The 15,237-nt window shown below is 36.5% G+C and overlaps 1 protein-coding gene across 2 annotated transcripts in view; it reads right to left on the reverse strand.

The window, feature by feature from the left end:
* The window catches only part of TOX (thymocyte selection associated high mobility group box), a 217,742-nt gene that overhangs the window by 72,996 nt on the left and 129,509 nt on the right, over positions 1 to 15,237 (reverse strand). For both annotated transcript variants that reach the window (XM_030239706.2, XM_009085557.4), the window contains exon 3: positions 14,403 to 14,645. In XM_030239706.2, coding sequence (XP_030095566.1) covers positions 14,403 to 14,645 — 243 coding nt within the window. The remainder of the gene's footprint in view (positions 1 to 14,402; positions 14,646 to 15,237) is intronic.

The raw sequence follows: 15,237 nt of genomic DNA on the forward strand, positions 1-15,237 counted from the left end.
TGATTTCACAATTAGACCTGCATTTTTCAAATACATAGTGAAGACATTATAAGGTAAGATAGAGTGTTCAGATAGTGTCAATGATGTATAGCACCACAAGACCCTAAGATGGATCTGTTTCTTTGGCTTCAACCTGCATTTCTTATCCTGATTATCTTCTCCTTCACACCTACATACACCATGTGACGTGCTCTTAAAAAAGCCACTATACGCAGGTCAGATGTGGATCATTTTTAACTTGTTTTAAACATTAACCTCAGATACATATTTCCTTCATGTTAGAAAAAAATACAGTCAGACTTGGGGAGAATCTGGTTACTTTTTATTTTTGTATGCACTTTTTAATGTCGCTTCCCTATTTACATGTGTATGCTTGTCATTGGAAAAGCTCAGTGACAAGCAGCATTTTAAGTTCTCTTCCTTGATCTTTTACAACCTAGCAGAGGATGGTGACCTGAAACTCATGTTGTAGCTGCACAGGCAGTAAACCTGCATTGTCCAGAGAGGACCAGTCAGGGAACTCTTATAGCCTTGCTTGTTTTGATGTTGGAAAGGAAGAGCAAAGTCAACCCTTTTGCTTACCCTATCAGAAGTGGCTGAGGTGCAATTTAAGTTTCCTTTGTTAATCTGTTGTATTTTTATGAGACCACTGAATTTCTGAGTGTTTTGGCAATACAATTCTTTAACCATACAGTGTGAAGGTGGATGACCTCCATCTCTGACAAACCTTTTGAAAGCTGATCCTCAGAAAAATGATCTGGAGGAAAAAGCATATATGCACACAAATGAAGACAGGAGAATTGTTGGGCATGCAGTAGGGAGTCAGAGACTCTGCATCAGCCTGCTCTGCAGTGACTGTACTTGTTGAAAAGCACAAGAGAAACCAACACACAGTCGTAACAGGAAAAGTAATATAGAGTAAAGAGGTTTCAAGTCAAAGATAATGCAAAGTTAAAACAAATGCACAGTATGTCAGTACAAATTATTTCTTTCCTTTTCTCCTTTACTTGAGTATTCATACAACTTCACTTTTCACTAAAAGAAAGCATACTTTGTAGGAAATGGATTTATAGAAAATACTTGACTTTTCTTACTCTTTTTTTCTTCCCTTTCCCTTTTTATCTTTGTCAACTACTAGTGAAAAGAACCAAGACTATATGTTCTCTACCACTGCCTGATTATTTTTCAGTAAGGAAAATGTTGACTTTCCTCAAATCACTGATGTTTCCTCTAAAATGCTCCCCAGAGTAAAACGAGCAGTAGCTTTGCTGACTCATTTTCAAAGACTTTCACACTTTGCTAATGCAAATCACTCCTTTCCTTCATTCCAATATTTTCTGTGTGGAGTTTCATCAGTGGGGTTACATTAACCTGAAGAATGGCCCAAAAATTGTGTCTCCTAATGATTCTTCTTGCTCTTTTCTATTTCTTAGAGGGTGGTGATGTCAGAGAGAAGTCACAGCCTGAAAAAGTCATAAGAGGCTAAACTACTTGTGATTTCATATTTTTCTATGCAGTTTATCAAAACTGTGGGAGCAAATGGTGGTTTTCTACACAGTTAGAGTTGATCAAAATTATAATTCCTAAATTTAAGAACATTCATGCTTAGGTAACTCCTCGTTTCCTCTGGTGAAAACCTGCTTTGGCCAGTATCATGCAGTTTTAACAATGGTAAAAATAGTATAATAAAATAATGCAAAATTAATGTTTTAAGCTTCACGGCGAGTTAAAAAAAAGAGAATACTTAATATCATGTATCAAAGTAGGAAGGGAACAGCAAACTGAGACCTAACCACTGGAGGTCACAACCAATAACTTTTCTGCAAATGGAAATCTGTTGCAGAAGCATCAAATGATAATTACTGTTTGCTGGAGAATTTTAATAGAGTTCTACGTCACACTATAAAATGTTTAATTGTAACCCCATTTTAATAACACTATCTGATTAAATGAAAAGATGCCTTGCTGATTGCAATTACAATCTGTCAAACTGCATATTTATTTACAGTTTGGTTTCCTAAAACCACAAGATAAAAAAAGGAAACTATTCAGTTTGTCAGCAAACTATAATTACTGTGTATCCTTCTGTCAGTTTCTGCATAAAACTTTTGGTTCTAAAATGGATCTAATTATAACTACATCAACATTTTTATAAATGCTTGCTTTCCATTCTTTCCCTGTCCTTCCCTAGCAGTGAAATCTTTGTTGCAAAATCAGAAGAAAAAAAATTCTTCTACATAAATAACACTTGTTTTTTCTGTTTTATCCTTTCTATCCCAAATTGCTGTAAGAATACAGAAAACTCTATTCAATGTAAATATTATTTATGGCAGTGCACTGTCCTAGCACTGTGCTCAAGCAAAGCCATGGGATTAGGACTCTATTGGGTTTTTTCTGCTTTGGCATTAACATCTGGATATCAGCTGAAAAACTCTTTCCAAGAATATCATGTAGCTCATCTTCTGCAAAGTCTATTTATTGTAATTTATAACCTTTCACAAGAAACAATTTGCCAGACAAACAAGAAACAAGTCCAAATATCTGAGCACTAGTGTATGTATCAACCAGTTACAGGAATTACATCTCAAAGAAAGGTCTATTAAATAATCCAATCCATCTCTCAGCCAGTGCAGGATTTTTCCATACATACATGTTCCAGTGCTTTAACACTACCTGGCAGACTATTCTGATGCCATTAAAAGGGTTTTTTTCTCAACCTTCCCCATTGCTTGTTTTTATCCCATTACTTGAGTGACATTCCTTAGGAATCATAAACATCCATTCCTTCAGCCTAACTTTCTGAGTAATGGATGACAATAAATAAATAAAATATTTAAAATGTGCACATAAACAATTTCATAAAATAACACTATAGCTGAACCTTCAAGAAGAGTTATTTTGCTCAGTGTAGCTCATGGGCTAATACAGTCTGGATCATGATTATATGCTAATAAGATTTGGGGAAAGCTGATTATTTTTCTACTGTTTCTTAAATGGTCAAGTCAGCTATGAACCAAACCAGTCTGAGTTAATATCCATCTTCTTGATTATTTATTTCCTAGCTGTTCCGTCAACATCTATTACCTATCACGCCTTCTTAGATCAAAATCTCCTTTATAAAAAATAATATAAATATAAATATAAATATAATATAAATATAAATATAAATAATATACATTTAGAAATTAACAAATATTGAAAATATTAAGTGATCTTCATTAACCTCTACCGCCTGCTGGATGTTATGTATGGTGATTTTTTAATGGTGAGAACCTCTATCCAGAGCTTGCATGAGGAGTCTAGATGAATTCTCTAAAAAATAAGTTAGATCTGTCAGGAATGACAAATCTATGGAGTATCCTGCTCTCAGTGAGATGACCTTTTAAAATCCTATCTTCGACTATATTAAATGAGGGACATTACAGTTCCCTCTGGACCAATTTTGGAGATTTGGTAAGTAACACAACATTATGGCTGCACTGAGCCAGGATCTAAGAGGTCAGGTTACTCATGTGACTTTTTTCTGTTGCACAGCTTTCCTATATTGTCTTTAATTATATAATAATCAAAGCAATAAAAATTGTTTCCAAACAGGACATTAGATCATGATTTTTCTCTTCAGTCTTGTTGCACCCTGCACTGATTTTAAATGTTACATGAAAAACATTTCAGAATTATGACGGCATTATGAGTGTGGATCATTATTGACAAACAATTTTGTTGACACACCTTCTTACATAATGTGAAATCTAAATTCTCACAATTTATGAAGAAATGAAAGCATCTGTTATAGAGCTAGTTCTATTTCTTTTGAAACTCTGGGATAGCTAGAGTAGGACAGGATCAACATTAAGCCAGAATATTTCTGAAAATCCCACTGATGTTTTCAGTCAGCCACAGAGCTCCTAAAATGTACTTCAGAGGCAGAGGCCACAAATGATGAAATCAGTGCAACAGTGCCAGCCACAATTAAAATTACATAGGCCAGGCCCTGGGCAGAGAACTCCCCTGTTTTGAGTTTTCCTCTCCCTGCATTCACAAAGCTGATGACAAGTGAGAAGAAACACATGTGCTATAGAACTGGCCAGTAAGGGCTTGGACTGGAAATCTGGGGCAGTGGAGCACCACACTCTGTGGTTAAACAGATACTTCACTTCTCCCCAGAGCTGACTGCATTTCAAGGACAAGCAAAGCAATGCCTGCATCTTTTTCATGTCTCTTAAATGAGGTTGTTGTATCACTTCCAGGTTGCTTGAGAGCTTAAAAGTCTCAGCTACCATAATATGCAGTCACTGTAAAAACTTCATATTAGATGTGCAGCACATGGCAGTTAAGTCCTGTTTTACTGTATGTGAGGACATCTGCTAGCTCTCATATTGAAAGCTGACTCTCACCACACTGCCAACCACCTTTGTGTTACTGAGCATCAAACATGAAATGAGCTCCTGGTAACACTTTCATTTTTACAGGTCCCCCTACGTAGTTATTTTCATCCTCCTCCTTTATGATCTTTCTTTTTCAATTTGGGATTCATTTGTCTTTGTATATGGTGAATTAAATTTTGCTAGCTTTTAAATAAAGTAAGTGTTTTTCTCTCCTACAGTATAGTACTTGACAGATAGGAGGGATTGATATTGTGAACATCTACTTGTACTTTTAGGAGTAAACTACCTTCTCAGCTAATTAGTGACTGCAAAGCACTCCAAGGCACAAGAAAGGTGCTTCAGAACAAAACAGTGCCAATGGCATTATTTTTCAAATGCTGTCAGTTGTTTTGTGTACAAAAAAAAAAAAAAAAAACTTTCAAAAGTTATTTTACACTGTATACTTTCTGTCAGGTAACTTAAACTGAACTTAATAACCAGATAAGGACTAAGCCTATTGCACTAAACAGTTTTTATGCTCCCACATAAGAAAGGGGAGCATCATAAAATTCATTAAAATGAGATCCCATACTTGAGTATTAAGGCATGTCTTGGAAACTAAAGCTTAGTTACTGAGTTAATCTCTGAAATTCTTAATGTGTGAATGAAGGTAATCTTAAAATGTATTAGAAGGAAGTTGCATCTCCAAATAAAAAAGCACTGCATTCTCATCAAGGGCCTGATCCTGTAAATACTCCATGAGCAGGCTTTTTTTTGTTTGAGGGATCAGAATATCCAGTTTAAAGGTTTTTTCAGTTTAGATGATTTTTGTAAGGATGAAGTTAAGGTACCTATAACCCAACATTGTTACTGTCCAGAAGCAGAATTTTGAAGATGTGATATGAATGTATTTCATCTTGTTTCATCTTGTTGCCCATAAGGTATGCCATGTCTCACTTTAGCAGCTAGGCTACTTCTTTCATTAACTCAATTAGCAAAAGTACCCATTATCAAAGTTACTTTCATGCACTGTAACCTCACTTATAACTCAGGGATTTGGTAAAAAAATTGTATCTTGCAGCCATGTGCAGTACATTAATTAAATCCATTGAATCCAGTTCAATAATTTGGCTCTGGTTCCAGTCTCTGTTTAGCAACAACATGGATCCACCATCTGGGGAGAAAGGGGATGTTGCAGATGCTACATCCTGTCTGTTCCACTCCCAATTCCAGCAGAGGGCTTCAGTGATGAACAGTGTGGTATGTACTTGTATATACCTACACAGACATACAGATGTCCATCTCTATGTATAAATGTGCGTCCAGGTATAGAAGTGTATGTGTGGATGTGCTCTGAGCACTGCACTCCACTTCAGCTCTGGGTCAGAGCAGGCACACAGAATGCCCATCACCACCTAAAACATCTCCTTCCAGTCTTTTATATCCCTGCACGTTGGTTGAAAGAGGAATTTTGGATACATCCTGATAATATGTAAGATAAAGTGAAATTTCTTTGTTCACTTGAGATGAAAAGCATTCATTGTGGGGATTTTGTAGCTGGAAGATATGCACAAACATGCCTTAGAGGTGTTCCTCGCTCCATAATGCTTCGTGCTGCCACTCTATACCTTAAGTCCTTTTTTCTGACTGCATCCATCCATGATATACACAGAAAATGAATTAAGGAAATTCATTTTTGTATCTTTAGTGTACAAATACAGAATCATCAGCATGTACAATGTGCCAAAAGTGCAGTTCAAAGGTGTGTGAGTGAGGCTACAGAGATCCTGGGTCACATGCATGTGTCTGAAGTACAGCATCACAGGTTAAAGATTTTACACACTGCCCACAGGCAATCCCAACCTGGCATTTACATAGAACAGGCTTTGTACAAATGAAGAGGAGGTGGAAGGGGGAACAGAGGGGCAAACATCAATCTGAAATGAATCTTTATGTTATTTAAAGGACTAGGGAAGAGTAGACATCTTTTACACTTTTAGCATTTCTTAATTGCCTTGTGAAAGAAGAAGGGATAAAAATAACAAATGAGTTACTTTTTACTTCTGATTATTTCTTCAAATCTCAAACCACAAACATTTAGAATACTTATCTTCCATTCCTCATGTAAAAAGTCTCTGGTAAACTCAAACAACGATACTGAAAACTCTGTAAAAAACCACTAAAACAGATAAATACCTCCTGAGATTATTAATTGCACCATTTAAATTCCTTCAACTTGGAAAGTCAAGAATGTGCTTTTTCCCTCAAAATGCAGGAAAATTTTTGCTAATCATCTATGACTCTATATATGCAAGATTTAAGGAGGAGAATTCACACTCTAGCAGGTGACTGCTGAATTTCCAGCGTGCACATGGCACCAAGAGTTAAGACAGAACATTCTGTAGTGGGGCTGCTTTTGTCCACACACCTTTCTAGCACTGAACAAAATGGGATGAGATGGTAAATGCAATTCAAATCCATGAGGGATGTGCAGTCTTCTCAGCTGCTTTTGAGTTTCAAAGAATGCAAATTCATGCATTTAAATGATGAAACAGGTGGAAATAGAGGCTACTCCACCTGATGCACAAAGCCCTCCCTTTCATCTGCACTGTGGGCTTCTCCTTCATTTTTGTCTTCATAGAAGTATGTTCACAGTTTTTGAAAAAGACATTTCACTTCTATTCCATAGACAGGACTTGAGATCACTAAGACTTTTTTTGCCAAAGTGTGAGTCTTCAGAAACATTTCATTATCGTGCTGCTCTCGACAACTACATGCAATGTTAAAAGCAGCAGATTAAAGTCAACAATCTCTGCTGCAGAAGCCCCTGAATTTATGACATTTTCTGAGTTATGTTTCCTCTATTTGCATACTCTATTATCTGTTTTGTTTGACACTTACAGCTATGATGCTGCTTATGCATTAATCACTCCTGTGAGTACTTCACATGTGAGGTGTTGTATAATCTACCACCCACAACTGAAGTCTTTCTCTCTGCACCACATTCATCTTGTCTTAGCCTGTGTCTATCTGGTTAAAGTCCAAGAAAAAAATTAATACAACTAAACTTATTTTTCTTACTTTTTATATGTAGCAAATAGATTCCTATCAGACAATGGGTAACCACTGTGAAAAAGATCACCAAAGTTCTTTCTATTAAAGGGTGTTTTTAAAAATAAGATACATGACACCTTGTTATTTCTTCTTTAAATTATACTGAAGTTGTTTTCTTACTGAGTTTGTGAAATATGTGAGCCAAATGAATTCTCAAAAACCACATTCAAATAAGCAGGATGCTGTGTTTCCCAAATGACAGTAAATCAACAGCTTCATTTTCAATTTTAAAAATAAGACCTGGAATTATTCTAAAAAGAGTCCTGGTCATTGGTGTACAAATATTTTCCTACAGTTATGTGCAAATATTTACTTGCTCTATCTTTAAGGCAAGCTCTTAGAGACTGAGACTATAACTTTACCAGATACTACTGAAGGACCAGAAAAAAATGCTCCACAAATACTTTCACAGAAATTCTTGTCCTAGTTGACCTGATCAGTGGCCTGCATCCAGGGAGTGCTCTCTTTTACTCTGCTGATGTTCTCCTGGGAGGCAAAAGCTGCAGACGTGCTGCCAGCTGAGGTGGTACCAGCAATGTTGCCCTTCCATGAATGCACAGACTGATGTTTTCTGCTCCAAAGACCCCAGGGACAAGGTGACCCACGAGAAGGTTCTGGTCCTGCTGCTGTAGTGTGGGATCTGTAAGTCCAGTTCCAGATAGAGCACATCTTTTTTGAGAGATCTCCCATTTGAGAATAATCCTGAGGCACAGAGAACCAACCACCTGCCACAGAACACTATAGCTAAATGGCATATCTCTATCACTGCTAAAAATGCATGCTTTGCTCCACTCTGATTTTACACAGCTGTAATTTCTGACATCATAAGGTTTTTGTAGCACAGTAAAGAGCCTTCTAGCAGCAGATATGCAATATTCAGGTATTTATGAAACCTTGATCAAATAACATCTTAATCAGTTCCTCTACATATCCTGTCTGTTGTCTGATGACAAAAGGGTGGAGCAGACATCAGAAGGAAGGAAAGATAAAAACTATGTCTCAGAGCCCTTGATGGAATAAGTAATCATAATTCTAGTAGAGACAATAAGTGACATGCTGATGGACATGAGCTGGTCAGGGTGTTTGGCAAAATAGACATTAACTATTGTAACCTTTTTCCATGCAAGGCTTATTTCAGTGAAGGAAAAAAAACTGCTCAGAGAACATGGTGTTGGTTTTTTTTGTTGCTGGGGGTTTTTGGCAGGTGTTGGTGTTTTTTTTTTAATTTTTTTTTTTTTTTTTTAGGGAAAAGAAGCATACAAAGCTGCTCAGTAAGAGAAAAAAACCCGAACAACTTTAACACAAGATGTTCCATGACCTTAGCTTTATGATTTGGTGGTTCTGATGGCAATAACTCACTGCAATAAAATTTGGGGTAGCAGCAGGTCTGTGTAGCATAACAGTAAATTTTGATGTAAACTGAAGACCAGAGACTGGTAATGAGGCACAAATGGGAAGTATTCACCAGAGACAGAATGAATCTGCTACCACTGGCATGCAATACAAGCTAGAAAAAAGTATCCAAACATGATTCAAATCTCAACACTTAGGTTAGGAGACACAAATCTCTTTTTTTTTCCTTTTTTTTTGGTTATGAAAGTCATTAATCTTGTTTATCAGAAATAATGAATTTCTGTTTGACTCAGTAGTTTCCACTGACACTTAAAGCTGCAAGAAAAAAGAATCAGCTGTATAGGTCAGCCTCAAGATGAGTCATGAATACTGAATTTAAACTAACATGTATGAAACCAGTAAAACAAAATCTCTTAAATGCACCTCAGGTAAAGCAACAGTTTTCTTAATTGCATTTATTAGCAACTGTACTGTGAATAAGAAATACTAACTTCATTCTACCTGAGATTAAAAATGGAAAAAAAAAGAAAAAAAAGAAGCTGTCTGCTTTCTTCCTTGTTATACAATGCCACATTTTGTTTAAGATATTAATCTCTCATGGGTTGTATATCTAAAAATACAATAATGAAAAAGTATAATGTAATTGCTCAGGCTTTGATGAATTGGGGCATAATGTTAAATAATTATTCATTGCCTTTATTCTTCTGTCTAAGTGTGCAAAAAAAAAGCAGCTTTTTATTGCTTTTTTTATATAAGGACATGGGCCTTTGTGACATGCATTTTATTTTAAACTAATGCTTCTATTATTCCACATTTGAATAATTATAGCTGACATCATCTACTCTTCCGTGACCTAGAAGATCTTTAGCTCTAGCACACTGTTACATATTTTATGCATTACATGAAATAAAACACCTCAAGATTTCAAAAATATTTATTTTAAAAACAGCATTGAAGTTGTCTGTAATCACATTTTCTGCTCTGCTTTGAAAGCAGCATTATTCACTATGCCAGTGGTCTTTTCCATAAGAGCAACATATTAGAAATTCATGCTGCTCTAATATATCTGAATTCCTTGATGTACTGCACTCCCTATAGACCTAAAGAAATATTTTTGCTTCAGTTTCATATGTCCTGCACATTGCCTACTGATGTGGTGGTTGTCAAAACAGTTGTACAGCAGTCTTTGAATTCAAAGTGTGCCTTGACTGTATACTAAAAATGACAATAAACCTAAGTATATACATTATGGTGGCTTTTGTTGCCAGCACAAGTAGAGCATTTGGGAAATCAAATCCCTGATTTTATTGTCTTTTAACATATTTTCCACCTTAAACTTAAAACCCAAAAAATTGAAGCACTTCAAGAAATATAAATCTTCTATTTCTTTCTTGTAAATTTTCTATGGTATACCATCATGAGCCACATTTTCAAAAAAATCAGCACAATATTACAAATTAAAGCATTCCAAAAATAGGTTGGGGTTTTTTCCCAACTATGTAAAAACAGCACTGTGATTTTTAACCCTGGTTTCCTGCAGAAGAACCAACTATCTATAGGATACACTAAAGAAGCTAGAATGTCTATAATTTTATTGATACAAAGAAAAACTCTATAAAACTATGTGTTTTATAGAACACATCCAAGACATCCACATTCTCACACAACATGTATTTTTTGCAAATGTTAGAAGGGTAATTCTTGTAGTCCTTGAAAATATCCTTTGGGATATTTCAGGAAAACTCACATCAACAGAAAAAGGCTGGCAGGTCAAGCCCCCGCTGGGATCTAACCAAACCCACACAGTCTTCAACTGGTAGGAAACCAGGAAGGGATCCCTATTGCATTATACAGAAGCAAACATGTTAACAGGACCATAAGTACATTTTCATTAAAAAAACACTTCAATCTATATCAAACTACATCCAGTTAAGAAGCAGGAATAGAAGTCATATCCATTTTGAAGGAGGATTTTAAGGGCTCCCATGATGGGGGTGGACTGTGGGTTAATACCATCCTGACTCACATTCTGCACAAATTTTGTAGATTTCTGAAGCCCTGATATCCAGATATAATGAGTGCCTGAAGAAATCTGTATTTGACATCATGATAGAAATTAACGTGCATGTGCCACTGTGTATTCTGTATGTCAACTAAGAATACAGAAATATACAAACACAGAAGTAAATATGTGAACTGACAGCAGAATAATGAGAAGGAAAAATTTTAGTGGCTTTGTTGTTTGATTACTTTTTTTTTAAATAGTTGGCATGCAGTATGAAAGTCCAATCAATCAAAAAAAAACTTCAAAGAAGGTTAATTCCAAATTTAAGACACTGTCAATGGCAATGAGAAATTTTTATCTCCCAGCACTGCAAAATTTTTTAGAAAGAATTCCCACAGTGTAAGAATCTGTAAGAAGCCAATCCCTAGTATGAATTCACTGAGCTGGTAGTGGGCTCTTATTGTGTATTTAAGCACTTCTGCAGAGGAGAATTCTTAGAGAGATTGGGGTAAATCCTGCCATCCTTACTGAAAGGGATTTTATCTGCAGCTTCGAGGGAGTACTGCACAGTATGAAACAGGGACTTCTGATGGGGGGAGATTTGAAGGGGTTTTAGGAAGGGTACATCCTCAATTTTCAATCTATCCAAAATCACAGAAATCCTCATCTGAAAACACCTGGTCGTTGAGATGGAAGAAAACCACAATACTTAGTGCATGAACTATTTTCTAACTGTTTCTGAGCTCACTGATATTCCTTTCTCACATTTGGCTAGTATTAAGTTATGTTTTGTCTATAAGAACACAAACTGAAAAACACTCACTGGTTCTAACACAGATAAAATAGAAGGTATTATTGCTAAAATACCAACATGGGTTAAAAACCAGCTAAAAAGAAGGATGTTTAGGTAAAGAAAAAAATAACCAAATTCTATTAGAGGCACATTGCAATGCAGCTGAATTTGTCCCAACGTAAGGAAAATTTGCTGAAGATGTGAAATTAATTAGGGATAGAGAACAGCCAACAGATTTGCTTCTAAGAATATTTTTTCTAAAAATACCCATTAGTGCCCTGAAAAATGAAGTGAGACACATGTTTTCCAAGTACACTAAATGGTACTTGATATACTAGAAATTATATGGAACCAAGGGTTTAAATAGATTGGAGAAACTTATAAATTATGTTCTATATGAGGCAATATAGGAGTGATTTAGACAAAAACTTGTTAAATGGATCAGAGTTTGATGAGATAGTAAAAAGGAAACTTGGAGATGAGTAATACCACAAGAAAAGAGTCATCTTGAAAAAAAAAAGTTAAATGTTCTGGATTTTAAAGATTCAAAACTAAGTAAAGAATGTTAACTCTACAAAATCCCCTGTTTTTCTTCATCAGTGCAAAGCCAAAAGAACAATGGGGTCATTCTATTAACTGAAGAAGTCACTGAATTCACTGAAGAGTTAAATGACTTCCCTCAAGTTAATTTCTCTCAAGTTATCAAATTCAAATCAGAGGAGCTATACTGCCAAACAGCATTTGAACTGTACGAAATTGAGGTGTTAACATCATACCAGTTGTACTAACATGAGCTGTAGCTTCATCCCCTGCACAGACAAGCCAGCTCGAGTTCAAACTATTGCTAGGTAAGAGGTGCTCTTGTGCAAAAAGGGCATGCAAGTTAGGGATAACAGCTGACTTAGCACATGACACTTCAAGGATTATGCTTTATTTATTGAACAAATCCTCAGAAATTATTGTCAAAATTCAGCACATATTTTCTTGACATCTGATTTTCATCTCTTCTGATCTTCACTAAGTTCCAACAGCAAAACTGCCTAGCTATATTATTCAATTTTTTTTGTATTTTCCCTCAATGCGATTATTCACTGCGATGATCTACACGCTCTCAAGGCCCTTTGTTCAGAGCTTGTTGCAAAAGGTTAATGTGAAACATCACAGCCTAAAAGAATGCATAGTTCTGAGCCATAACCATGGCTCAAAAGAGGTCAGTTCAATGAAATACTGCCTGTCTTGACTAGAGTGTCAAACATTTCTCTTACTTTTTCAAGTCCTTTCATAGTTCTGATTCTCAGAACCCCACACAAGATTTCACTCGAGCTCTTTAATGCATGCCATCAGCTTTGCAGACAAGCAAGGAAAATATAGGCTCTTTCCACAGAGCATATTTCTATTTCTCTATATAAGTCTGCCTCTCCTCCACTCCTCCCATTATTGAACATAACCCTGGGGTCAGATTCTGACCTCAAACACAAAGTGTGCAACATCCTAGTAAATCAATAACAACTGTGCAACATATAAGAAGCCTATACTCGTGCCTTCCACTTTTTTGGACATCCTCGGAGGGAATGCAGAGCTCCTCAAAATCAAGGTAGCTTTATTTTAATTGAGTTGCAATGAAGGTATGTGACAAAGCAGATTTTTGGTGTAAACTAAGTCTTTTCAAGTCACCATGTCCCCTGACTCTGGGGCTGTTAGCCTGAGAGGCTGATGGGAGCTGAACCTGGATCCCTCACTACCCAAACCTTCATGTGTTGTATCAGCTCTCAGGTTCCCAGGACTGATTTATGTTTTTTAGATAATGTGGTGGGGAGCTAGCAAGCTGGGAAGCCTAAACAGCCTCAGTCCCTAAGTGCAGAACTTTGGTGAGAAGCCCAGACCCTTCATCTCTAGGAACAATAGATTCTTATCTTTGGCTGTTGGGATCTGCAGCTCCTGGGCAGCCCATTTAGCCCACTAGTGCTTGAAGTGCCATGGGATACACACAATGTCAGGATCCATCCTCTTTCATGGGACTCTGAACTCTTTGAGTTAGAACTGTACATCAACATGAAATAATCTAGTCTGGAGCTTCTATGCAAGAAGTATACCAATTAATTGTAGAGCCCACTTGAAAACGTAACGTGTAAAGTACGCTCTGCAGTTGTTGCAAGCAATTTAACATTCAAATAAGTGATTTATAATATCAGGCTTCACAAGATTATGACCATAATGACTATCTGACAGACTTTATAAGCAAGTTGTCCAGTCATTTCAATTGGATTCTGGCTGGCTAAGGACTGGGAACTGTAAAAAGGCTGTAAGATTTGGCCTAGAATCAGAAATAACATTTGCTGTTTTCCAAACGTGCGGTAAACAAGAAAGGAGATATTAAATTTTTGTACATCTCTCAGCACATGCAAATGAGAATGGAAAGAGCCTCATCAGACAAATAGAGAACAACAGCCATCTGGATCCAAACCCTGCTCCAGCAGAAGGCACAGCCTTGAGCCTCTTTCTGTCGTTATTTACATCTCAATAAAGGATAACCTTCTACCCAAGGTGGTGGAAGGTAACACTCTGGCTTTGAGAAACCCGGCTGAAAATTCCCCCCCACCTCCGCAGGAGGGAAGATTTGACACAGGGATGCAACGTAACACCCAGAGTCAGGCCAGGGCACTCAAAGTTTGAGTGGGCAGGTGTTGGCCCCCTTGAAGGATTTCAAACAGGTCTGTATTTCCATGATTTTGCACTTAAAACCGAACAGAAAGGAAAGACTAAAAGTGCTTACCACAGAGAGGGAATTGGAAAGCAGTGTCCCGTCTTGGCCAAGCATGTTGGAAACTGTAATTTCAGGTAGATCCATGTTTTGAGGGTGGAAGGGAAGGAGGCCATTGTGGTTCATGGGATGACACAGAGAGTGGTACCCAGACTCTATCTCATTCAAGTGCACCAGGGAGTGGTCAGGCAATGATGGAGGAGTTATAGGAGGTATGTTAAAATCTTCACTTTCCAGACTTGGGCCAGGAAAAGACTGGGAAAAAAAACCAAAACCAACAAACAAACAAACAAACAAACAGAAATTGCAATGAAAATCATATGAGCACTGGTCAATAATAACAATAAAAGTCATACAAAACAAAGAAAAAGAGCAAAACTTCTAAGCACAATCTACAATTTAATAAAGAATATTTTCAAGAACCATATATTATACAAGTGAAGTTTCACGATTATGTATGGAGGAAAAAATGCCTCTAAGGCATAAGAATCTATGATATTTTTCCCTTAGAAATATTTTTCTAAAAGAAGGTGAACTCAAACAGATTTCAGGGGTCCTATTAAAATTTTCCAAGAGTGTTCATCTAGCTGAATACCTTTTTCATGGGAATTGTGGAAAAGGGAATGCAATTTATAAAATTAATATTGGCACAAAATGGTTCATTTTGCTTCCTGCTACTCAGACCAAGAATTACATAGTGAAGAAAGATACCACTTTTATTCTTCTGGGAGAGCCATGCATTTACTCAGCTAGAAAGAAAGAGTACATACTCAATATGAGTATGCTTTGTATTTATAAAAATGCATTTGAAGTTTTTTTAAAAAATCACTTTTTTTTCTTTCTTAAT

The sequence above is a fragment of the Serinus canaria genome, chromosome 2 (genome assembly GCF_022539315.1).
Source record: "Serinus canaria isolate serCan28SL12 chromosome 2, serCan2020, whole genome shotgun sequence".
Lineage (NCBI taxonomy): Eukaryota > Metazoa > Chordata > Aves > Passeriformes > Fringillidae > Serinus > Serinus canaria.